At 55.3% G+C, this 24764-nt stretch overlaps 1 protein-coding gene across 1 annotated transcript in view; it reads right to left on the minus strand.

Annotated features, from left to right (window-relative positions):
• DSCAML1 (DS cell adhesion molecule like 1) overlaps positions 1-24764 on the minus strand; it is a gene marked incomplete at its 3' end in the record, with an annotated part of 341904 nt that overhangs the window by 73970 nt on the left and 243170 nt on the right. The window contains exons 5-11 of the mRNA XM_082626503.1: positions 20698-20976; positions 17017-17292; positions 14449-14745; positions 12248-12520; positions 2764-3042; positions 2215-2334; positions 1160-1336 (exon numbers count right to left, since the gene is read on the minus strand). Coding sequence (XP_082482629.1) covers positions 1160-1336; positions 2215-2334; positions 2764-3042; positions 12248-12520; positions 14449-14745; positions 17017-17292; positions 20698-20976 — 1701 coding nt within the window. The remainder of the gene's footprint in view (positions 1-1159; positions 1337-2214; positions 2335-2763; positions 3043-12247; positions 12521-14448; positions 14746-17016; positions 17293-20697; positions 20977-24764) is intronic.

Below are 24764 nucleotides of genomic sequence, written 5' to 3' on the forward strand. Positions count from 1 at the left end.
AGCTGCCTTTCCTACACGTACCTTGGAGTGTCTCCCGTTAAAAACAAAACTGGTGGCTAAATCTCTGACGGCCTACTGGGTGCCAGTTACCATACTGGTTGCGTTATCCATGTCATCTGACTTACTCTTGATACAAAACATAACAGGTAAGGAGCTCTCTTGACCCTCCTTTTGTACATCAGGAAAATGAGATACAGAGGCCAAGGAAACCAGTTAGAGGTCACTGTAATTACCACACGATGCCCAGATTCACAGTTGGCTTGGGCAGATGCTAAAACTCAGGCTCTTACTGCTGTTCTCCGTGGCCCATGGTCTGTTTCATGACAAAGGGCCAGACACTGTCTTGACATGATTCCTGGGGGCTCACTATACAGACCCCTAAGAGCGTAAAGGGATAGGCTCGTCCAGTAGGAATGTCTGTGTGTGACTTAACAGAACTCAGGGATATTCTAGACTTCAACGTCATTGATTCCAGCTCTAGGTCTGGGGATTTAGAAGCCAGAGATATGGTACTGAACTAGAGTGAGTTTTATTGCTCTTTTGGCTTTTCCAAAGCTTCTTCCCCTTTCCATGATCCGTTCCTGTGTTATTTACGATGATTTGGGGAGCTGAGTGGGCTGGGAATGAACCCCTAGCACAGGTGAGGAAAGGAACCTAGAAACGTGAAGTCACTTGCCCAAAGCCAGGAAGCTCATCAGACGGATGTGGAGTTGGAACCCAGGATTTCTGCCCATAGGCCTATCTCCTACATCGCATACATGGTCTCTTTCTTGCTAAGCCACAAACAGGTTATACACTAGCAGGTGTACATTAAATAAAAGAAAGAACTTGTTTGATATGACTATTCAGGTGGAATTGCCAACCTACAGAGCAAAATAAATGGGCTGTCGTATGATACTGTGGTACAGCAAATCATGAGCTTATCGTGACTGGAGTGGAGTGAGCTGGGGCCATTTAGAGTGAGGCCATTGTTTTAGATGAGAGTGCTTTTGAATCCCCCATCAGAGGTTCCCAAGCCCACCTTTGTCTAGGCACCCTTTCTGCCTTCCCTTCACAGAAGGAGCAATGGAAACCAAATGGGGAGGCAGGGTGAGTGCAGAGATGGGCCTTGGTCTATGATTAGGGGGTGTTTGGAGGGTTGCACGGGGGCAAGACTCACTCTTAACGGTGAGGAACATGGACTTGCTGATGTCGGTGCCCACGCCGTTGCTGGCCTGGCAGAGGTAGTAGCCGATGTCCTCTTCCAGGACGTGGCGGATCAGTAGCGAGCTGTTGGGCAGGATCTGGATGCGGCCGGTGAGGGGCACTGGGTGGTACTGCTGGGGGTTCCCGCTCCCTGAAAGGAGGCGGCAGTTAGGAGGTCTGGTGTCTAGGCTGGGGAGGGTTGGAGTGCCTCAAGGAATGGCCCTGATACTTTTCTCTTGCTGATCTAGGGCCATTTTGTAGCATCCCCAAAGTGATGGGAGCTCACATAGTTCTTGTTTCCTGGGAAACAGGAAAGACCCTCACAGAAGGCTGACCCTGCCTCAGATCTCAGGTATGGAGTCGGGGGGCCTCAGCTCAATGCCCACCTTGGCACTGAGCTTCCTTTGGGCTGAATTCCTTGGAGGGGAAGAAAGAGTTATCTTTGGGCCACTTGGCAATAGGCAAAGGGAAGATTGAGCCCTCACATGGCAGTTGCCTGGTTGTAGGCAGTCAGGCCTGGGAAAGAAGCCAGCCATCCTCCAAGGGGGGCTTTGGATGCCTCCTCCTATTGCCCCAGAGTCAGCCATGGACACAGTAAGGATAAGAGGTTGGCGTAGGGCTTAGTCAGAAACTGAATGCATCCTTGGGATGAAGTTGGGTTCCAAGAAGGACCAAGATCCCAGAATAGGTTTGACTGGTGAGAAGCAGGGGTCAATGAGACTCTGGGACCCTAGGGTGGGGTGGGGAGAGTTGGGGAGTATACTGAGTTCTAGGGTTGGAGGGAGGAGGGGAGAGGTCAATCTATGGGGACAAGAGGAAATCTGGAATTAGCATGACAGCTATTCCTGGTCCATAGACCCTTTAGGGGTAGCTGAGGATGACTTCCAGTTCAGGTATAGCCTGGGGTCCCCTTAAAGTTCAGAACCCAGGGCTAGGAGGCATGTGTAGAGACCAGGCCCAAATCACATTAGTATCCTCCCCACCCCATCCCTGGCCATGCTCAGAGATCCTGGCTGGCCAGAGGCTTACCCTTGGCATGCTTCCACATGACCTTGGGTGGGGGGTAGCCGTCCACCGAGCAGTTGAGCACACCAGCCTTGCCATAGATACCATCCTGGTTGTTGGGCTGCACCACGAATCGAGGGGGCACTGCAGAAAGAGGGAAGGTGGGGGAGGAACAGATCATCTCGGTCTCTGATAGGTTTTCTGGGGGCTTTGGGCACCTTCCATTCAATGTTAGCCCGGCCTGGACCATTATAAAGTTGGGAGCAGGCACCTCTGAACATCTGAAACCCAAGATGTTGAGAGCTTTTGCCAGTCGCATTGCGTTGGGAGCTGGGAATTCTGAGTGCCAATTCTGACTTCACCAGTGACCAACTGAGCCAGGGTCTTCTCCTCTCATGGCCTCAGTGTCCTGGCCTGGAGAGGAAGAGGTTTGAACCTCTTGATCTTTAAGGCCCCTGACAGAGTCAACTTTCTCTGAGCCCATGATTTAAACTTGAAATCTAGAGAGTGTTTTTAGCAGCAGACAGAGCTGGACCCTTCCTCCTCCCAACCTCGCTGGCCCGTCTCACTCACCACGCACGATGAGCTGGCGTTCCCTGCTCACGGTGGCCGCTGTGTTGCTGGCGATGCATGTGTAGTTGCCGTTGTGCTTGAGGGAGACGCTGGAGATCTGCAGGGAGCTCATGAATTCCTTGCTCTCGATGGTCACGCCCGAGCCTGAGATGATCACCTGTCCATCTTTCCTCCAGGTGATGCGGATGGGCATGTCCCCCGAGGACACCACGCAGGGGATGTAGAGCAGCTGGCCAATGGAGGCAGGCGGGAATTCGAAGGGCTGGATGAGAGGGGGCACTGGGAAGGCAAGGGGAGTGCTGCTGTCAGGCCCCCACTCTCCCCAGCCTGGCCAGCAGCATGCCCATTCCTGCCTGGCCTTCGGGCTCCTCCCAACCCTGCGGTGGGCTGTGAATAGAGTTCCGTGGGCACTGGTGCCTGTTTTCCCATATATGCAGAATCTCCTGGGGTGCCCTGTCATTGTCCCCTGGCTCCCGTCCCTCTGCCCACCCAGGCCTGGATCTGCTGTCTCTGTTCAGGGCCTGGGCTGGACTGAACTAATCATGACCTTCAGATTTGTACTGGAACTTGAATGGCGATGACGCATGTGCTTCTTGACTCCTGTCTGCTTGCTGACACACTGCCCAGCTTTTAACCTGACTTCCCTGCCATTCCTCGGTGCCCCTGTGCTCACTGTCTCATCCCAGAGCTGAGTCTCCCAGATGCCTGGGGGCCTGGGATGGATGGATAGAGATGATGTGCCTCAGATGCTGAGGCTGTCCTTCATGTGCACCCCACAGCTGCTCATCTAAAGCCAGGCTGCTGTAGCCTGGTCTCCTCCTGTAGAGGTCTCATCACCCACCCCATTGTCTTCATGCATCAGGACAGGCGAGAGGAAGCTCCCATCACTGGTTGTTTCCAGCTCTTTTATACATACCTCCCACCAATGATGTGATATGGGCTTCATTGTCCCCACTATACAGATGAGAAAACTGAGGTTCAGAGCAGAGAATTCATTTGCCTTAGATCATCCAGCTCATAAGAGGGGACTGTGGGATTTGAAACCTGATCTGTCTGTTCTCCAAGTCCAAGCTCTCTTTCTTATGCTACCTGGTTGCCTTGTTGAGAAAGCCCCAAACATGCCCAGACCAGAGACCCCTTTGTCTCATAAACAAGCTCCCCATGGGTGGCAGGAAAGAGCAGAGAGGGAGCCCTATCGTCTGCGAGATAACCAGTTGGTTAGACTCACCCAGCTAAACGTCATCCACATAGCCCCCACCGCCCAGAGATTTGGCCCTCCCCCTCTCCTATTGCCCACATCTCAGCCCCTGGGGGGGCCTGTCTGGAGCCTGAGCCTCTGCAAGAGGGATCCTCCTTTCTCAGCTCTGGCTAGAGCAACAGCCATTATCTTTATGATAGCTCAATTAGGCCACAGTGACTTCCCCAGCAAGTGGGGGGAGAAGAGAGAGAAGGAGACAATCAGCTTAATGAGGATGAGCACCCGGTAGATGAGATATCCTTTCTGCAGTCACATAATTAAATTACAAGGCTGTCCACAGTCCTCTGGCCTTCTCCCAGGCACCAGCCCCACTCCTCCTTGGAAGCTTGCTACTCTTCCCACCCAGAGTGGACACAGCAGGGGGTGAACCCTGAGGGGGGAAAAGGATAGGTGACATCATATGCATGCCCAAGGCACCCCAAGGATTTTCAGGGTTCAGTAGGAAGCGGCCCCTGTGAAGTGACCAGGTGTGGACAGGGCAAAACCCTTGGCAGCCCTTTGGATCTCTGGGGAAGTTCCTGGTCAAGAGTTCTAGGTCCAGAGGAAGTGATATTTAGAAGGGCTGTTGCCCCCATGCCCTATGGGATGAGAGCAGGGGCCTTAGCTGACCTTCTCAATGTCACCTCCCACCTTACCCTTCACTCTGGCCATGGGGGCTCCATCGGTTTTCCATAAACACCCACAGCTCCGAAATTCAGCCCAGGCCTGGGTGAACACAGCTGGGCCCTGGGTGGAAATAACCACCATGTGTGCTCCGCCATGGCATGGGCCCAAATCCAGGTCCTCAGTCCAGCCAGGTTTTCTGGGGCTCTGGTCATTGTCTGGATGTCCCCACCCCCAAACTCTGGCTGCGGCTACTCCCTGGGCTGGGGCCTTGCCTCCAGTATTCTGAGTGGTTTGTGGGGCCTTGGATATCTCTAGAGAGATTTCTCTGGAACCCTGACTCTAGTAATGGCCCAATGCTCATTGCTGAGATTTCCCAGAGATTCCTCGCTGGGCTCTGCTGATCCTCCCACTGCCCTTTTTGGGGTACTTTGGTCAGATTGAGTCCTCTGGCCTCCTTGGACTTTTTGATGGAATTGTTGCAGAGACCCGGATCTGCCAGCCAGTTTGTCTCCTTAGCTTTAGCAGAACCAATTCTGGTCCAGTCTTCCTTCCCACAAAGACCCAAATCTAGAGCCCAGCAGGCCCCGTGGGAAACTCCTCTCCATCCTTTCAGACCCCGCTCCAGTACCACCTCCTCTGTGAAGCCTGCCCTCCTCCTGCACAGCCCTGCAACACCTGGTTCACACCTTGATCATGGCACTCATCACATGCCAGTGGGGTATCTGTTTGCATTACCACCTTCCCTGGGTGTCTGGGAGTTCCTGCAGGGCAGTAACTAGGACTTATTTACCTGGCAAATTGTAGGAGGCCAATAAATGCTTGTCAGGTGAGTAAATGAATAAATATATGTCTGGATATCATTTCCTGGGTTGACCTTAGAAGTTTCCCTATGAGGTGGGCAAGGGGTAGGAAGAGCACAGGATGGGGGTTCATCCAGAAAAAGAGGGAGCTCTACCCTCTTCCTCAAGATGCTGTATTTATGCTACAGAATTTTGGAGCTGGGAGCTTCTCCCTTGGTTCTTCCTGAGGTTCAGGCCCTTGCTAGCACCAGAGCTGGCTCCTTTAAGAGCCCTAGCGACATGGGGAGAGTCGTGGCAGTCATGAGGGCCTGCAGAGGGGAATGCGTGGGTCAAGCAAGGAGCTGGGGGGCTCTGCCTAGAGAGGAGAGGGCCTTGCCCCAGGGGTGGATGGCCAAGAGCTCCATTTCTGTTGAGGAGAGAGCAAATGGAGACCGAAACTAGGCAGGGAGATTTAGCTCAGGCAAGGGAAAGATTGTCTCTCTCAGTACGAAGGGATTTAGATAATGGAATAAGTTACTAAGGCAGGTTAATTCATTCATTAACTAATTCATCTAATATTTATGGAATGCCTGCTCTGTGAAGGCATTATGCTCCGTGTGGGCTGGGGAAAGTAGAAGCATGCTTAAAATATGCATAGAGCCTCCAGAAGCATAGCATTTGCTCGGGAAGTTAAGACATTTCCCTCAGTGGTTATTGGACAAGCACCACCTGAATACACAGATACTGAACTCAGAGACGAGAAGAGGCGTCATCTGGTTGGGTGAGCGCAGCTGCATAGAGGAGGTGGCATTTGGACTGAGGCTTAAAGGATGCACGTGCTTTACAAAATATATGGAGTGAGAGTGTGGGAAAAGGCTGAGACAAGAGGCAGAGGCCAACCAGGGGCTGTCATTCCCTTCCGGTCTTCAGGAATAACACTGATGGCAATTCGAGCGGCCAGGGAAGGAAACAGCAGCCAACCTCCATCCTGGGGTGGGGGTTAGGCATTCACCCGGGCCAGCCAGAGCTCTCTAGTGCACTGCTGTCCTGCTGGAAGTAGATGGCCAGATCACCCCCAGGGGTCCAAGGAGTAAGGCTCTTTACTTCCCGCCCCACTCTGCTCTGCTGCAGATTGATGGGGCAGGTGTGGTTCTGTGGGGGGATAAGTGTCCCCTTAGAAGCTCCTTGGTGGGAGTGGTAGAGGCCAGAGCTGCTCACAGAATTCCTCGGCTCCAGGCTGGCATTCCGACAACCCTATAACCCCAGCACATGAGGACCGCCTGGAGGGAGAATAAAGCCTAGGGATCCAGGCTCCTTCACGGGCTCGCTGAATACCAGCAGGAGGCTGTGAGTGGGAGGCTCTGAGAAGCAGGGTGGGGCGCCCCGTGATGTGGACATGGGACTGCTTTCTGAACTCTGAGTCTGTGGTGTCTCCCCTGCGCTCAGAGGTGGACATGGGCTTGTTGAGCGTGTGTGTATGTCCATTTCCACTTCTGTGAAAGATGAAGCTGAGGCTCGGATCACCTCCATGGCGGTGATGACAAGGGACCTCTTCAGGGTTGATAGTCTACAAGGACTCCCCTCCTGCCCATGACTCCTAGCATTTCCCCAGCACATGGCCTGAATGTGAGGGGCATGGATGCCACATAACCAAGGGATTTATCTCTGGAAGCCCTGCTCTGGCCACAGTCATCTTTGGTGAGAGGGCAACTCAGTCAGCTGTGAGGGAAGCAGGGTCAGAGCAAGATGCTGTGGTGGTGAGAGGTCAGAGGCTGGCATGGCTCAGAAGACACAGTGGTCGTGGCAGTCCCTGTGGTCCTGGCCACCATAAAGCTGTTTTGGCCACTTGTTTGGGGGTGTTGCACAGAGGAGGGCATGCTGACCACCAGCCCAGCCCATAAACACTTTATGGTGTCTCTCATGATCTCTCTTCGGGACCGAACCTTTTAATTTATTGCACCATTTAGCAGAGAATGGGCGCTGTGTGAAGCTGGAGCTTCTCTGCTTGTGCAGCACGGAGATGGGGAAAGACGCTGTAATCCAAGAGTGATGTGGGCAAGCTGCCTCGTTACCACCACCCTGTCTCTGCCCCCGAGCCTCAGTTTTCTCATCTGCAAAACGGAAGAGTTGGATGAAGTAATCTCTAAAGCCTGACGCTGATTTTCCAGTTGTAACAAGTCTAATATTATAGGAATATTAATAACTCACTTCAGTTTTTTTAATGCAACCCCCTCTTCTCAGGAAGGCCTTCCCTGACCACCCTATTTAAAATTGCAGGGCTTCCCTGGTGGCACAGTGGTTGAGAGTCTGTCTGCCGATGCAGGGGACACGGGTTCGTGCCCCGGTCTGGGAAGATCCCACATGCCGCAGAGCGGCTGGGCCCGTGAGCCATGGCCGCTGAGCCTGCACGTCCGGAGCCTGTGCTCCGCAACGGGAGAGGCCACAACAGTGAGAGGCCCGTGTACTGCAAAAATAAATAAATAAATAAATAAATTGCAAACCACTCTTCCTGCCCCTTGGCACTCTGATTCCCACTCCCTATTTGACATGAGACATCTTTTACAGATTTCACGTTATTAACCATTTCCCTAATAGAATGTAAGCTCCCCAAGGGCAGGCATTTTTGTCTGTCTTGAGCACAGCTGTGTTCATAGAATAGCACCTGGAATATAGTGGGTGCGTAGTTAACGGCACTGAATGAATAAACAGATACTGCTTCCTCCTCCTCCTCCTCCTCATTGCCAACACCGCCACCACTGTGGTCGCTGCCTGTCCAGTAAGGAGGATGCCTGCTCCTGTGCTCCCGGCTCCCTCTGCCGAGGAAAAGGGCTGTTGGCAGCAGCATCCTTGGCACTCCCTCCCCCCAGTACATTTGGCAATCTGCCCCTGTGGAACCTGTTGTGCCCCCTTCCTCTGGATTCTGGTGTGTTCCTTCCAAAACTCCACCTGTGCCAATGGCAGGCATCTGGCCAGAGGGTTGGCTCTCTCTTAAGCCCCCTGATCATAGAAACCCCCAGCACATTCTCTAGGGTGGAAGGGGGCCTCCCCGAAGGCTCCAAGCACATGGCAGGGACTTGTTGAGCAGCAAGGGAGGCAAGAGTGTGGATGAGGGGTACAGGTACTAGGGAGTGAGGGTGCGTGTGTGCGTGTGTGTGTGTGCATGTGTGTTGGTACTACCTCTGGGTCCTGGCCTTACTGAGCATGGGCAGAAAGCACTTCATGCCCTTGTTTTGGCTCCGGAGACTCAGATGCCTGGGTGGAGATGTTCCCTCACTGAGCCAAAGCCAAGAAGCCCCACTTGCAGCCCTGCCTTCTTAGTTAATTAAACATTCGGCCTGCGTGCCCAGAGATGCTTTTATGCTGCATTATTTTTCAGCTACAGAGGGCCCTAAAGACACCAAATCTAGGTTGGATCTCTGGGTCCTCCTCTTGGCATCCTGCCAAGGATCACTCTGGGTGCCCAGAGACAAACACTCACCTTCCCCACAGCCTGGCTCTCCCCTGCCAATCACTGTCACATGCACCCAAGCCCAGGCAGCCCTTGAAGCTTCCTCACCCTCTCTCCCGTTGGCCCTCCTGCCTTGCTGGATCACAACAGGCTCACTTAGGTGACATTCTCTATGGTAGCATCTGCAGCCACCTTTTGTGGCTCAGGAATGTCACTTCACAGGAGGATACAGACAGAGGGAACATTTGTGTATATGCAGCTGCATGTGTGTATGTGTGCAAGTGTGGACAGGCTAACATGTGTCTATTTGTTGCATGCACGTGCATACAATGTGTACAGTGCGTCCATGCGTGTGTACTCAAGTACACAGGTCTCTGCACATGTGTGTGCATGCATGTGCATGTGTGTCTGGTGTGTTCTGCTCTCCTCAGCTCAGTGTTTGAAAAATTCATCAGAAGACAAGCAGTCCCAGAAGGAATGGAGTCAGGTTTTTCCAGCTCATGGAGCAGCGTGGGTTTATGCCCTGCCCTGCCTGTGGGCTCTTGGCCTCACAGAGAGATGGGGGGTAGGACTTCCAACAAATCTCAAGCTTCTAGTGCCCTGTCCTGCCCCCACTCACGCTTTCCTACACTCCAGGTCTCTGCTCTGATCCTCTGGGTGGGACGCACGTCCCAGCCAGGCAGCAGGAGTGGGGTGGAGAGTGCTGCCCTTGGGCCCTGTCCCTCTCTCCCTCAGAGTCGGGGCCCCTTTCCACGCCCAGGGGCATCTCCTCCACCCTCCTCCTTGAGTAGCTCTTAGAACACACAACAGCTAATCAAGCAGCATGCTCATAATCAGCTCTGATGGGTTCTTCTGCAAAAGTGCATTCTAATGAAGTGGGGAGAGGGAGACTGGGAGAGAGCGGGGATGATGGGTTTAAGCTTTCGGACAGGCAGGGGCACAGGGTCCCAGAGCCTTCATACAAATGCTGCTTCTCGGTCTGGAGAGAAAACAAGTGACTATAGCCCTTCTGGGGCTGGATTTGCAGACCCTGCGGGTAGGCAAGGGGCCATGTGAGCACACACGCCTGTGTATTATACACACACATATGCCCCTGCTTTTGAACTCCAAGCTCGTGCTGTGTGCCGGGAGCCACATGTGCCCAGTGTAGGGGCTCTGCCCTCTGAGATCACACACACACACACACACACACACGCACGCATGCACGCGTCCCTTTCCCTCTCCCAGGGCTGGGAGACACGGTTGCTCAGCACAATCACAACAGGCCCAGCGAGTCGCTGAGACGGAATGCATCCGATTCAATTCATTAGGACTGATCGCTCCCTGAATGGGGTTGAATAATTGATGAGCAGAAGCAGCTTTCAGGATGTTCCGCATACTCAGAGGCTCGCTGGAGCCTTGTTATTTATTTATTTTTTAAGCCAACAAACCCGGCCAAATGCTCGCTGGTGCAGGAGCGTGAAGGGTGTAGAGCAAAGGTTCGGCGTTTTAATATGTGACGTTTACACCGTCAGCTCTCGGTCCACGGCTTGTGACAGAAATGGATACAGGCGTCTCGCCCCGAGATGCTGGGAACGGGAGGCAGGCTGGGGATGGGGCCTGGGGGCTGTGAGGTTCCTGCCGGCACAAGGCCCCTGGGCTGGGCAGAGGTTGTAGCCTGAAAGGGGGGGGCCAGGATGCCCCTCAGCCTGGCTGGGGTGCAGCAGTGGTGGGGGGCAGCAAGGCAGATGCTATTAGGGTCTCCTCTCTCCTCCTCAGGCTGGAGATGGACCACAGAGACAGCCCATCCCCCAGTTCTCAGGCTCAGAGCCAGGCTTCCCAGAAAGTCACTCCAACCCAGACTAACGTCTCAGTTTCAGCTCAAGAAACACACACTGTCTGGCGCTGTGACAGGTGGTGGATGCACAAGGGCGCATGTGACACGGCCCCAGTGTGCCGATGAGAGTGAGCCCTGGTGACAAGGAGCGGAGGGGCGAAGCACTGATTGCACGTTTTGCTGCTACCTACCGTTTCTCCAGCTGTTCTCCTGACACCTGCCCCGGGAGGTCCCATCCTCACTGCACGCGTGAAGGGGCCCAAAACAGAGGCAGCATCTGTCTCCCCAAACCTTTCCTTCCCCCAGACTCCCCTCTTCCTGTCCACAAGGCCTCCACTCCATCTTGCTTCAGGAGTCTGGGGCCCTCTGGGGCCTTCCGCCTGTGCCAGGGCCCCCTTCCAGGCCCGGACCCCCCTGCTTTCTCTTCCTTCCCATGGGCCCTAGGGCACAGGCTGGCCCCCCTCTCCGGGTTCATGTTGTCCCTTGGGGATATGCGTGAGCCCTCCCTGGCTCTTCAGAAAGGGACATAAGCCCCTTACCCAACATGGCCACCAGTGACCCAGTGACTTTCCACCCCCGCTGCCTGGCTTTCACTGACCTCTCCTTAGCCAGGCCTGGCAGGCGCCACCTCTCCGTCCTGCCTCCTAGGTGACCCAGGCCACCCCACCCTCACCCACCGTCCAGACAATCTCCAGGCCTGTCAGTTCCAAAGAATGTATTTGGGAGGGAGCTTCACATCCCCGCACAGCCCCTAAACCCAGGGGACAGCTGTCGTCTAGTCACGAATTCATTTATTTGCTCATTTATATGCATTCATTTGTTTAATCCACAGACATTTACTGAATGGCTGCCGTGTACCAGGCACGGTGTTAGGTAGCCCCGCACAAAACACAGACCTCACCCAGGTGAGCGTGGCAGGCATGGGAGGGAGGAGGATTTTAGGGACCAGGCGGTGCTCTCCAGGCCTCCAGCTGCATTAGCAGGTGGAAGGTCCTTGCCCATCCCATAAAGCAGCCTCGGCCGGCCAGTCTGCGCCCTGGAAGGGAGTCAGGGCCCCCAGCATGTGCACCCTCCACCCAGCCTCCTGCTGCTTCTGCTCTCTGACTCCTGCCCCTCTCCTACCTGTTGGTCTCTCGTGGGCCCTGCTGAGTTCTGGGTGGTTCCATGCTAACATCAGGGGAACAATATAGCCTGTCACCTCTGACCTGGGCCTCTTGCCCCGGTGCCACTGACCCCTCATGCCCCTGGGGCCAGTGCTGCCTTGACTTGCAGCCCACAGAGGGAACTGGAATGTAGAGGTACCTGTGGCCTTCTTAGGTGCCCCCAGCAATCTCCACCCTCCCAGCCCCCAGCAATCTCCCCCCTCCCAGCCCCCAGCAATCTTCCACCCTCCCAGCCCCCAGCAATCTTCCACCCCGCCCCCTTTTTTCCAAACTCCAGGCCGGAGCCCTCTCTTCCGTGGCTTTCTACTCTCTCAGGACTGCCTGCTGCTGCCTGAGTGGCTGGCTGAAGAGTGGCCCACAACCCTGGGTGACCAGGAGGGCTCCAGTTCAGGCTGGCAGCGGGGGGAGGCCTACCTTTGACGGCCACGTGGACGCTCTGGCTGATGGAGAGCTGCGGCTGGATGAGGACGCTGCACAGGTACTCCCCCTCGTCCATGCCCTTCTGCACATCGGTCAGTTTGAGGGTCCCATTCTCAAACACCACCTGGCGGTGGTTGTCGGGCAGCAGGAGGGCATCCTTATACCACTTGATGGAGTAGTAGGGGTAGCCGATGACCCTGCAGTTGATAAGGGTGTCCCGCCCGGCGACAGCTGTGATGTTCCTCATCGCCCGGATGCTGGGGGGGCCTGGGCAGGAGTTGGGAGGGAGGAGGAGAGGAGGGGCGATGGCGCGGTTAGCCAGGGACCACCGGGCGCTGCCCCGTGATGCTCTTCTCAGTTGCTTGGACTCGGAAACTCTTAGGGGATGGAAATTTGGCAGGGGGAGAGGGAGGCCTTTTTTACAAGACTAAAGGCAGAGGGCTTCCCTGGTGGCGCAGGGTTGAGAGTCCGCCTGCTGATGCAGGGGACACGGGTTCGTGCCCCAGTCCGGGAGGATCCCACATGCCACAGAGTGGCTGGGCCCATGAGCCATGGCCGCTGAGCCTGCGCATCCGGAGCCTGTGCTCTGCGACGGGAGAGGCCACAGCAGTGAGAGGCCCGTGTACCGCAAAAAAACAAAAACAAAAACAAGACTAAAGGCAGAGGTTGGAACTGGGGGCTTGGAACTGGGGGCACCCGTGGTCTCTATTACTAGCTTCAAATAGCTGCAAACAGACACGTTTCATTCATGCCCCGAGCGAGAATCCATTCCCCTAACAGGATAGGCTAGATGAGTGAACTGAAGCCTCACCAAGAAGTTACTGGGATTTGGGAGGGCGAGTCCTCATTTATGAGGAGATTAAGATTTGGGGGTTAAAATGGAAAAGTAGACATTTTGTTATTTTCATTTGATTTGCTCATAATGGTCTTGTACCAAAAGGGATCGCACATACATTAACTATTTAAAGGACAATAGGAAGGTCTTCAGTGGATGATTTTCTTTCAACAGGTAAATGTGTTTTGTGGGCCCCGGAGAAGGGGCTATAAAGAGGGGCTCTGACCACACTGGTGGAGGGGAGGGAGTGTCGTCACCTGGGTCAGGTAGGAGGATGGCCACGTGGGAATTGCAAAGGGGGCTCAGAGGCCACCATGTAGGGTTAGTGCTGGCTTGGGTACATGAAACTCTGGGCTTCCAGCTCCCCACCCAGTAGATGAGGGGCAGGACCAGGCATCTCCCACGACCCTGCAGCTCTGTCCCCTTCCAGTTCAGAGAGGGCGGGAGGGTGGCCAAAGGGAGGCAGCATTTCTCATGGGGGGTCGGACACCTGGCACAGGTGAATTTAGCGTGAACCCCCCACTCCCCTTCCCCGTGCCCACGACAGCCACCAGCGCCCCTAGTCCGGTGCCCTTTCTCTCCCACTCCCCTGCGCCTCTTGTGCTCTCGTGTCAGGGCTCACTGGCTGGGTCAGATGAGGACCCGTCTGACGTCACAGGGCTGCAGAGAGCTTCCGAGGATCCTCTGCTCTCACCACAGCAACCTGGAGACCCGAGGCACGGGGATGGTCACCCTGAGGACTCCTTCCCCCTCTCTTGAAGGTGCTTGCCTTGGGGCACCCTCACCCAGCCTGAGTTCCCTATTCTTGATGGCTGGGGTCTTGGAGGGTAGCCAGGGGAGGGTGGACTGAGGGATGCTGGTGCCCTGGCTCCTGGCTGCTTACACCTCCTGGAGTATTGTGGGAGTGGGATACAGCTTCCGTGGACACCCCTATCAGAGGGCAAGCCTGGCCCCACTGCCCCTTCCTTGTCCCTGGCCTTGCAAGGCCCTGGTGGGACTGTAGGCGCCAGTGGAGTGCTTAGGGTACCTGGGGCCAGAGAGATTGATGGGGAGGAACGGGGTGGGGGGCAGGATTGTGGGAGGGGGGTGAAGAGGGATGGGGAATGGGAATGCAAAGGGGGCGAAGTGTACCACACACACACACACACACACACACACACACGCGCGCGCGCGCGCGCGCGCGCGAATGGACGATGGGACTTGTGGAGGGCAGGGAAACGAAGAGAGAGAGGAGAGGGACCTCTACTAAAATCAAAATGACGATTAATAATAAGTACTAATCACCACAAGAAGAATGGTAACCACAGAGATGGCAAAGGAACTCAAAAGCCTATTCTGATATTTAAATGTAGACAGGCACCTCTTACGTTTATTCGCGCCTGATATTCAGCACTGCCCACCGAGTTCCGTGCCGTGCACCGGTACACGCCCCCGTCGCGGATCTGGGGCCCCGTGACATTCATGTGGCTGATGGTGGTGCCGTCGGACATGGTGTACTGGCTGGTGCGGTGGCTTCCGTCCCGCACGATGGGCTCGTCGTCCAGGGCCCAGGTGACGGTAGGGGGCGGGGCGCCCTTGGCTGCGCACATCAGTGAGAACTGCTCCCCGGGGTTGACCACCTTCTCGCTGAAGGATGAGACGATGCGGGGCGTGCCGTCTGCAGGGAGCGAGGAGCCCCCTTAAGGGTCACCGAGTCACAGAGAGACCACCCCCCCCCCCCAGGCCACCCCACCTCGTCATGGGGAGGAGGCAGCGCGGAGGACATAACAATGGTAAAGCACTTGCGCGTACTTCCAAGATTCACGCACCATCTGCAAAACCCTATTTAGTGCAAGTGAATGAAGCCTCCTGGATTTGAATCCTCCAACTACCTGTTAGCTCTGTGTCTTTGGGCAAGTTACTTAACCTCTCTGAGTCCTTCCATCTCCCCTCTGTGGAGGATGGAGATAATGGGGATAATGATTATATCCTCCTGGATAAATATCCTCCTGGTACTGATGCTGTGAGGAGTAAATGAATTAATGCATTAAAGATGCTTACACAGCACTTTGTAAGTGCTTAATAAATGTTAGCTCCTCTCAACTTTTCCTTTTCTGCCTCTTTCTCCTCCCTTTTTAAATAAAGCCATAGAGGCTCAGAGGTTAGTTCTGTGTGGAACCAGGACCTGAACGGTCCAATTCCAGCTCTGATTCGAGTGGGAGGGGTGCTGGTGCTGTAGCTCTGTTAGCAAAAGCCTGAAGCTTGAGCCTTAAAATGCAAGCTGCCCAGGGGCAGTGGTGGTGGTGGGGTCTGTTTGGGGGCTTAAGTCTTGGTTAATGGAATAACCTTGGACAGGACAAGTAACCCCCCAGGGCCCCACTTCCTCCATGGATCATGGGGGATGTCATCATCAACCCTGGCCATCCTCCCACACAGGATTGCTGTAAAGGATTAAAATAGGTGCTAAATCCTTGAAAAAGTCAAACACCAAAACAAACATACAAAAAAAAGCAAGGCAAATGTAACATGGCTCTCTACATCCCACCCACATTTCACACCAAAATGCTGACGTTAACTCAGGCTGCCAGTCCCTGGCCCCATTTCTGAGGGAGACCCTCATCTCCAACCTGGGGAGAGCCTGGTGCCTGGTGGAGCCTGGTGCTGCCTGGCGCGGTCACTGCCTTTGGCTTCTCCTCTGCCTCTCCCCCCAGCCCTCCCTCTCTGGCTGCCCCTCCCTTCCAGCTCCTTGCCCCTCTCACCAGCCTCATTCTCCACACCCAGCTCTGAACTGGCAGGCACCAGCTGTCCTGTAAGATCCACCAAGGGCATAGGGGTAGCCCCCAGAGAGAAAATGCACTGGGTGGGAGTAGTCTGCTCCTGGGAGGGGAGTAGTTCAGACAGGAGGTCCCCTGAGATGAAAGGCACCCATTTCACACTGGGCTGCGCCCAGCTGATGTGTTTCCTCATTGGGAAGAGAGACCAGGGATAGGGCAGGACAAGAGGAGGCAGGGGGCTGAGGAAGGCAGTTTGCTGGGCACTGGGTGAAGGATGAGGGCTTAGTTTCGATGGATGCCCAGCTCTCATGCCCCACTTGCCAAGGAATGAGGACCCCTGGGTTGTAACAGTGAGACAGATACCCGTGGGGTTTGCCCAGGTTTGGTGTTTTTGTTATCACAGTGAAAAATCCTTGGAAGGAACAGGATTATGGGAGCAACAAAGGAGCTGGGGAACCACTAACTTTGTTGGTAAGGATAGGGCCTCTGCTAACCCCCCCTGCATCTTTGTGCAAATAAGAAAAAGGTGTCTCCTCTGCATGGTCACAGCCCAGTGTGGGTGCATGGCTTGGTAAGTGGAGTGCAAGCTGGATTTCAGTCCTCACCCTCTTAGTTGGGCACCTTGTGTAGTGAACGACACGAACAGCCATACACAGGGGTTCTGGGTGAGGAACCTTGGGGGGTTGGTAGCTTTAAAAGGAGAGAGAAGCAGGTAGAAAGCCAGGTCCATGGTAAGAAACAGGGCCTGCTGTGAAGAGAGCTCAGGCAGGGAGAGGATGCAAAAATCCAGAGGTTCCCAGCACCCTTCCAGAGCCTCCGGGAGACCAAGAGCCTTTGAGGCCCTACCGAAGGCCCTTCTAATAGTGAAGTTCTAGTAATTTGGAAGGGCAGAGTCAACAGAGTATGGCGGTTAAGAGCCCTGAGTTCAAACCCCAGCCCTCTTCCTTAGCAGGGCTGTGTGACCTTGGGCAAGTGACCGAAGCCTCGGTTTCCTCAACTGCAAAATGGTTATTATTAAAAAAAAAACAAAGTATCTCCACACAGGGCCCTTGGGAGGATGAAATAAGATAGTGCGTCTGCCTGGAGTACTGTGAGTGCCGGATGAACGCCTCCTGCCTCTGGCCGGGCTGTAGGAGTCCTGAACCTGCCCGTCTGCCCCAGCGGCCCCAGCTCACCCTCAAGCACGATGATGGCGAAGTCCTGGGCGGTCTGGGCTTTGCGGGTGGCGAAGCACTGGTAGGCCCCGGAGTGGCTCTTCTGGGCCGAGGTGATGAGCAGGGTCTCGTTGCTGAGCCCGCGGATGGAGATGGCCTCGTTGGGCAGCACCAGCTCGGTGTTGCGGTACCAGCGAATGGTGAACTCCGGGGAGCCCGTCAGGGCGCAGGAGAGGATGACGGTGCTGCCAATGCCGGTCTTCAGCTTCTTTGGTGTCAGGGTCACATGAAGAGGGTCTGCGCCAGACCAGGCAGGGGAGAGGCGAGGGAAAACGGGGAGGAAAAGAAAAGAAAAAGGACTCCCTGTGAGTGGAGTGTGGCTAGGAGTGAGCTGTGGTCACAAAAGGCCCCAGGAGTCAGGAGGCCCTGATTCTGTCTCCAAGACTCCTTGTAGCAGGGGGGACCAGGACGAGCGAATTCCTTTCTCTAGGCCTCAGTTTACTCATCTGGTAAATGGCAGGGTGAGGCCAGGAGATGTCTCTACGTCTGTTATTCTGATGGCTTGTGCTTTCCTGATGTGGCCCCTTTGGCTGGGCGGGGCTGGGAAGCTCCCTTTGGCTCATGAGGAGGATGGGAGCTTGGCTGGTTCACTGTCCTCGCTGTCACCCCCGTGGCTGAGCCACCTGTCTCCTGTACTTATACAGATAACCACTTGCTACCTTCTGCTGGTCTGACTTCCTTTATATGCATCAGTTAATCCCCTGCTCTTCATCCTCACCACCCCTGTCCTGCTGCAGGCCTGCAGCTCCTGGCCTGGACCCATGCAGTACTCTCTTCTCCCTGCCCCCCTTTTCCCCGTGTCCCACCATCGGTTCTCCATGCTGCAGCCACTGCCCTGTTCTGAACTTCCACGGCACCCAAAAACTCAGCGTGGCATTCAAGGCCATCAAGGCCCTTGGGGATCTGGCGCCCTTCTCAGCAATGCAGCGTCTAGACCAGCAGCCTGCCTGAGGTTCCTGCACACCCAGAGTCTCACCTAGAGCACTCTTTGCCCCCTCTACCTACTTCCTACTTCCTACTCATCCACATTGAACTCAGGTGTCACCCCTTCCAGGAAGCCTTCCTGGACACCACTCCTCTCCCAGGCTGGGTTAAAGATCTCTCTTTTGGGGCTCCCTGTGTGTAACTAACACAAGACTAAGGTCATGGTCTTCTAATCACCACTTTGTTTCTATCTCTCCCTCCGGACTCTGAGCCACTTGAAAGCAGGGCGGTGTCCCTCATCTTTATGTCACTACTGCTGTCTGAGTCAGGTTTATCGCTTGACTGGCTGGCTGGCTGGTTACCACCCCCAAGCTGGCCTCTCTCCCTTGATCTCCATGGGCTTGGGGTTCTGTACAGGAGCTTGAGGCCTGCAGGAGCCTTGGACCCCCAGAGAGGGAGCTTGCAGGAGATGGGGTCATGGCAGGCCCGTCTGGGGGGGGGCACGGTCAAAGCACACACAAGTCTGCTCACACTGTGCTTTCCCTACTCACTACCAGAGCCTCTGCCCGCTGTCCAGGAAGTGTCAGTGCAGCATGACGCAGGTGGCATCCTGCTTGTCCCGGTCACCAGCCAGGGCTCTCGGGGCCCTGCCAGCCGGCCGCTGTCTCCTCACTGCCCCTGCACGGGCTAGGATGCGTGGGAGGCTTGGGGGCAGAATGATGCGGAGTACGGAGAGGAGCTATCAGAAGGATGGAGGACAGAGAAAAGCCAAGTCACTTCCCTTTGAACCTGGTCGTCCAGTCAAGCCCAGTGTGGGAGAGGGTGGGGAGCTGTCTCAGAGGAGAATGAGGTGTACCCTTCCACTCAGGGGCGGGGGCAGGCGGTGCATGCACACAGCTGTAGGCAGTTACTTATTGTGTGTCTGTGTGCGTGCTCTAGGATGAGAGTGTGTTATGTGGAGGAACGTGTGTATCTGTGAGTGTATATGGGCACCATATATGTGTGCACGTGTGTACGGGGAGGTGGGCATGTGAACTTTCAACACATCTGCGTGTGTGTGTGTGTGTGTGTGTGTGTGTGTGTGTGTGTGTAAGTACCTGCCTGCCTGTCTGTCCTGAGGCAGGAGCTCTGAACACCAAATTACTTGCTAATTTTCTAAGGATTTGGGGGTACGTGGCCCTCCTGACCTGTTCCCTGAGAGAGTGCGTGTGTATGAATGTTAGTGTGAGTGTGTGTGTGTGTGTAGAGCAGGAGGGGTTGAAGGTAATTCTAGACCAAACAATTTTGGCCAGTGCTTAGGTCAAGAGGGTTCTAATCCTGGTCCTTCTATCTGCCTACTCTGCGGTCCAGGGTTTGTTCATACGAGAGGACCGCCCCTTCCCCCCAGGCCTTCAGGATTGTAACCTAAGCATTTGTATTATGAACTGTTGCTCCCAGAGCATTTCTTGGGGCTCTTTCTGCTCTTCCAGCTTCACAGTGAATTCGCAGGGGGGGGTGTCTTTTCCCCACACTGCAGATAAATGTGCTCCAACTGTCAAGACCCCCTTGACTATGGGGAGGACACTGGGCCCATATCTGGGCTGAGGGCGACAGGACAGCAGGCCCAGAAGGCCAGGAGCGGGTGGGCTCTGTGTGGTTCTCTGGTCCACCTGAGGGTCCGCAGACCTGCAGCTCTGTGCTCATGAGATAGGTGGTGAGCTGGGCGGAGAGCATCTTTGGTCAGTCTTAACGGCAGAGGGGCCCCTTCTGCAGGACGGCGATGGGATCACCTCTGGACAGCCCCTTTCTGCTTCCCAGGCCGAATCCTTCACAACGCCCTCAGGTGCAAAGTTCAAGGACTCAGGCTATTGCTGCCCCATAGGAGTGAGATCCCACAATCCTGGGTCTCCAAATCTCCAAATCCCAGCCCCACGGCTGCCAACACCTTCCCTGCAGCCCCGAGAGCAGGGAACTCGAGGGAGGAATGGCGGGGGTGGGGCGGGGCAAAGGATGCCCCTGGGTCTCATAAATCCCCCTCTGGGGCTCTTTCCTTAGCTTCAGCCCCTCTGCCTCGACCTCTCTGCCCTTCCGGCAGCTCAGCAGCAGCAGGGGTCTGTGAAGACCTCCTGCTCTCCACACGTGCTCCCTGGACCCTGGGGCTCTGGGATGGGGAGGAACAGGAAGCACCAGAGTTAATGCCCAGCCGGCAGGTCCTGGAAAGGCTGCCTTGGTTGTTTACCTCCAGCGTCTGCCCTGATCAATCAGTACCTCTATTAATTATCGCTAAATATTCTGAATGTCGCCTCTGGTGGGTTCATATGTCCTCTGATGGATTCACATCAGCACTGTTTCCTTTAGTATAGACTGCCTCCTCCCGAGAAGCTGAGAAGCCCCGTGAGCTTAGCACATCACCGTCATTGTCCCTTTTGACCCTCGTGACCTCTGGGAGGTAGGAGGGCCAGGGTTATTATCCCCTTTGACAGCAAAGGGCACAGAGGTGATGCCCAGGGTTATATGATTTTCCCCAAGTCAGCTACTATCTGGTGATATCAGAACCAAAAGGCAGGTCTTCTGATTTCAAACCCAGTGCTTTTCCCAGGACACCAACCTGCCTTCCCCAACCAGGGGATCATCCCCTGGGGCCAGCCAGAGGCAGGGGCGGCTGCCCCCATGCCCCTCCCCACCACACGCAGTGCTCCCAAAGGTTACTGAAGCTGGAAGAGGGGCTTCCCCGCTCACCGATGACTGTGAGGGTGCCTGTGGCCTCTGCTGAGCCGAAGGTGTTGGTGACCTCACAAATGTAGGTGCCACTGTCCTCGGTCCGCAGGTCACTGATGGTCAGCCCCATGATGTGCTTGGTCCAGCGGCTATCAGCTGGGAGGGGTCGGCCATCCTTGAGCCAGCGGATGGCAGGGATGGGGTAGCCGGAGGCGGTACAGGGCAGCTCCATGTTGTGGCCGGCCCACACCTCCTGGGAGTGGAAGCCATCCAGGATGGTGGGGATCGACTCAGCCGGGTCTGGAAGGCAGAGAACACGAGAGGTCCTGGCCAGCCCTGGGTGGGAGCAGGAAGGCAGGCCCCCAGAACTTGCTGCCCACTGGTGTCCAGAGTGAATGATATCCAGTGTGGGAGGCTCACTGTGTCTCCCTGTGCCCCAGACTCTGGCCGAAATGCTCCTACTCGGGCCAGACGGAGGCCCTGAGAAGCACGGCTGGGAGCAGGGGCTGGGGGAGGAGAGGATATGGTGGGCAGACTAGGCTAGAATGACAGACAGACAGACAGAGGGAAAAAGGGAAACAGCAAGAGACACAGGGAGGGAGAGACTTTCATACAAACAGTCCCTGTGACATGAGAATCATGACATCTTAGGTTTGCAATTCTGGTCAGTCTCAGTCTGGGCCTGTCAAGGATGGGCATCCCTGTCCCCTCCTGTCTCCTCCCACCTGCAATCTGGGCAGGCTCAGAGGGGGCAGTGCCTTTCCACTGGGGCCCAGGAGGATTCGGAAGTTAAGCCTTCCACAAAACACACTGGCTACCCCAACGATGCTTCTGGTTTTTGCATTCCCAAACCTAGAGAAAGCAGCGACTGTGGGCCTGCGCCCTGCACTGCAGGAGGCCTAGGCCCTCACGGGTGGGGTTCTGTGTGTGATGCCCGTGTTACGTGAGCGGCGTGCTGGCTGCTACCTCAGTCTAGTTCTCACCCTAAAAGGCCTCTTTGTGTTTTCTGCCCGCCGGGGAACTTCCCCTGTTGTAAAACTCCCATAGGCTCCCTCTACCTACATATTACGATCCACACTTCTTATCCTGAATTAGGCCTTCTGGGATCTGTGATCTCACGCCAACCAGGTCCCTGGCCTGGCCTGCCTCCCCCCAACCCCTTTCTGATCTCACCAGTTCCCCACTCAGGGCATGCTGTCAGCGCGCTGTCCGCCAGCCTGCTCTGCTTGGCCAACTCCTACTCATCTTTCACAAACCAGCTTCAACGTCACCTCCTCTGGATGCCTCCCTCAGGCCACTTTCACTGGATTCCCATAGAGTTTTCCTTTTCTTTCATTTTATTTTCAAGCAGCCTTTTCTTTTTAAAGAAAAAGAATGAAAAGTGCAAATATGCACATGACAAAACTTCAGAAAGTAGAGAAGAGCATACAGTGCAAAGGGAGTCCCCCCTCACCCCTGCACCCAGCCACCCCGCTTCCCTCCCAGGGGCAACCACTGTCGCCACTTCCCCCCAGGCCCTTGCCAACAGCACTTAGCACCAGGCCATGTATCCGGCTCCCCTGGAAGGCCGAGAGCTCCTCGAGGCAGTACTGATCCCCTACGGCATCTCCACGTGCCTGGCACAGAGCAGGGCTGCTGAACCATAAACGTCTGAGGGAGGGTGAACGGGGGCACGTGGGCATGGGGTGGGCCGGTGGTCTGCCTTTTGCACGTGGCAGAACTTTACAGGCTCATGGAATAGTAGAGCTGGCTTAGGGACTCGGAAGGCACACACAGATGAGGACCTGGAGACCAGAGAGGGGCAGTGACCTGCTCAGATCACACTGCAGAGCCAAGATCCGGAACCAGGTCTCTGCCACCCTTGTTCAGTAAATGGGGTCTGAGATGGAATAATCTAACCCCGGATTCTGCTCCAGAGTGAACCGTGAGAGTGCTGACATCCCTCCTGGCCCTTCTTGACTAAATGGGAAACTTCCTCTGTCCTCAGCTCACCCGCCCCCCTGCCCCCTTTGGAGACAGGCTGAGCTAGGAATGCTCCCCACCCCCCGGGGAAAGAACTTTCCAGAAGATTCTCTGCTCCTTCCCTATTGTCCATGACTTCTCACAAGGAGCCTGAGACTGGGAATCAGGAGACCCAGGCACCAGTCGGCCTGGGTCACTGATAAGCCGTGTGACCTTGGGTGAGTCTTATGATCTCCCAGAGCCTGAGTTTCCTCGTGTGCACGTGGAGGTGATACCACTGCTTCCAGACCTCCTAAGGCTGTTGTGGGCAACAGAGCAAAATGTGTGTCAAAGAGCTCGAGTGACACTAACCCACCACACAGACGTGCCCGGCGATTACTATTCTACCCCGCCCTCCCTCCCTGCCAGCTTCTGCGGCCTCTTCCGCATCCTGTGGGAATGGTTGGGCTAAACAAACCCAGTGCCAGGGAAGAATTACTCAATGTGACACTTAATTGATGCAAAATACACAAATTCCGTGGCGCACCGCAGAATTTACAAGTGGAGGGGCCCATGGGGCAGTGGAGGAAGGGGCTGGGGGTGGGGATGGAATTAATCGCCGAGTCTCAGGCGTGAAATTAAATTCTGAGGGAAAGAAACCTCTTTCATTACTCTGGAGCAGAAGTAAAATGCTGTGGCGTGTATGGTGACAGCCTGGGGGGATCGGGGGCTGCCAGGGCCAGTGCAGGGCTGGGAGACAGATGGCCTGGTCCTGAGAAATCTCTGGGGGTACGCTGGGGCTGGGCTGGCGAGGGGTAGGGGGTCAGTGTGCCCCGGGGTCGGGGTTGGGAGCTGCTGGGACCTCTCCCAGCTGGCTGAACAGTGCTGCTCTGGAATATGACTTCTCCACCTGGCTCGGCACCCCGTGAGCTGGGGAACCCTGGTCCAGTCTCTCAGCCTCACTGGTCCCTGGTGCCCTCCTTTATAAATGCAAATGATGGTGCCTCTTCCACAGAGCTAATGCCCATGACAGCACTTGGCAAACTCCAAAAAGCACCTCGATGTGACGAAGGGTTATTAGGTTGTATTTTTAGGGGGCTCAGACTTTTCTCACAACTGCCTCCTCTTCAGAGAATTAACAGAAAAATGAAAAGTCCCTCCCCGCCCCCGCCCCCTGAGATGTAGTAGGAATAATAATCCAGCGACAATAGAACAACAGTAACAACGACCACAACAAGCAGAGCAGGTACTCTCTACTGAGCCCTTCCTATGTGTTCGGCCCCACGCTAAGCTTCTTACACGCGGCACCCTATTTAATTCTCACAACCCCAAGGAGAACATGTCACTCCCATTTTACAGATGGGGAAGCTGAGGTTTGGAGACATTATTGATTTGATGCCAGGTTGTACAGCTAGTGAGTGCTGAGGCTAAGACTGAAACCTTGGTCTGATTCCTGAGTCCTTTTTCCAATACATCTCACTCTCTCCTTCCCCCGTCCCTCCCTATTACTTAATCAAACACCTGGTGAGAACTGAAAAAACCACAGGTGTGGTTGCTGCCCTCATCTAATGACCATCGATAAGGCACTGCTGCCCCTTCCTCTTGCCTTTGGACGTGGTGAGGAGGAGGGGCAGCCATCCCTTGGGGTGTGCCGGGCTCAGACACCCTCAGCCACCAGGTGACTTGGCAGGGCCCAGCTCTGCCAGGACACCCAGCTGCATCTCCCATCCCTGATTCCAGGGGCTGGCCCGGAGCTTCTGGCCAGGGAGGGATGACACCCTTCCCGACCACCAGCCCCGGGAGCTCACAGGGTTCTGGCCACTAAGGAGAGAAACATCTCAGTTGAAAGCTGCCTTGGGACTGACCCCTGCCCTCAGCTCTGGGAGTGGATCTGAAATGTGAGGCTGTGGGCGGAGGCCTGAGCCCTCCTGACACGAATCTCCTTCTGCACTGTCTCGCTTGGGTATCAGTTGCATTTTTGCCGAGACAAGCTGCTTGTAGATTGCCTTGTCACATCACATCACATCAGGGCCCGCGTCACTCCTGGGGCCCCTTCCCCTCAGCTCCCCTCCGCTCCTAACGTCTTCCACCCTGTCGCAGTCATCTTGTCTATCCTTGTCTCTCTGTTAGGTTTCTGTTTTTCTCTG

The sequence above is a fragment of the Mesoplodon mirus genome (assembly GCF_964341445.2).
Source record: "Mesoplodon mirus genome assembly, chromosome: 7".
Classification (NCBI taxonomy): domain Eukaryota; kingdom Metazoa; phylum Chordata; class Mammalia; order Artiodactyla; family Ziphiidae; genus Mesoplodon; species Mesoplodon mirus.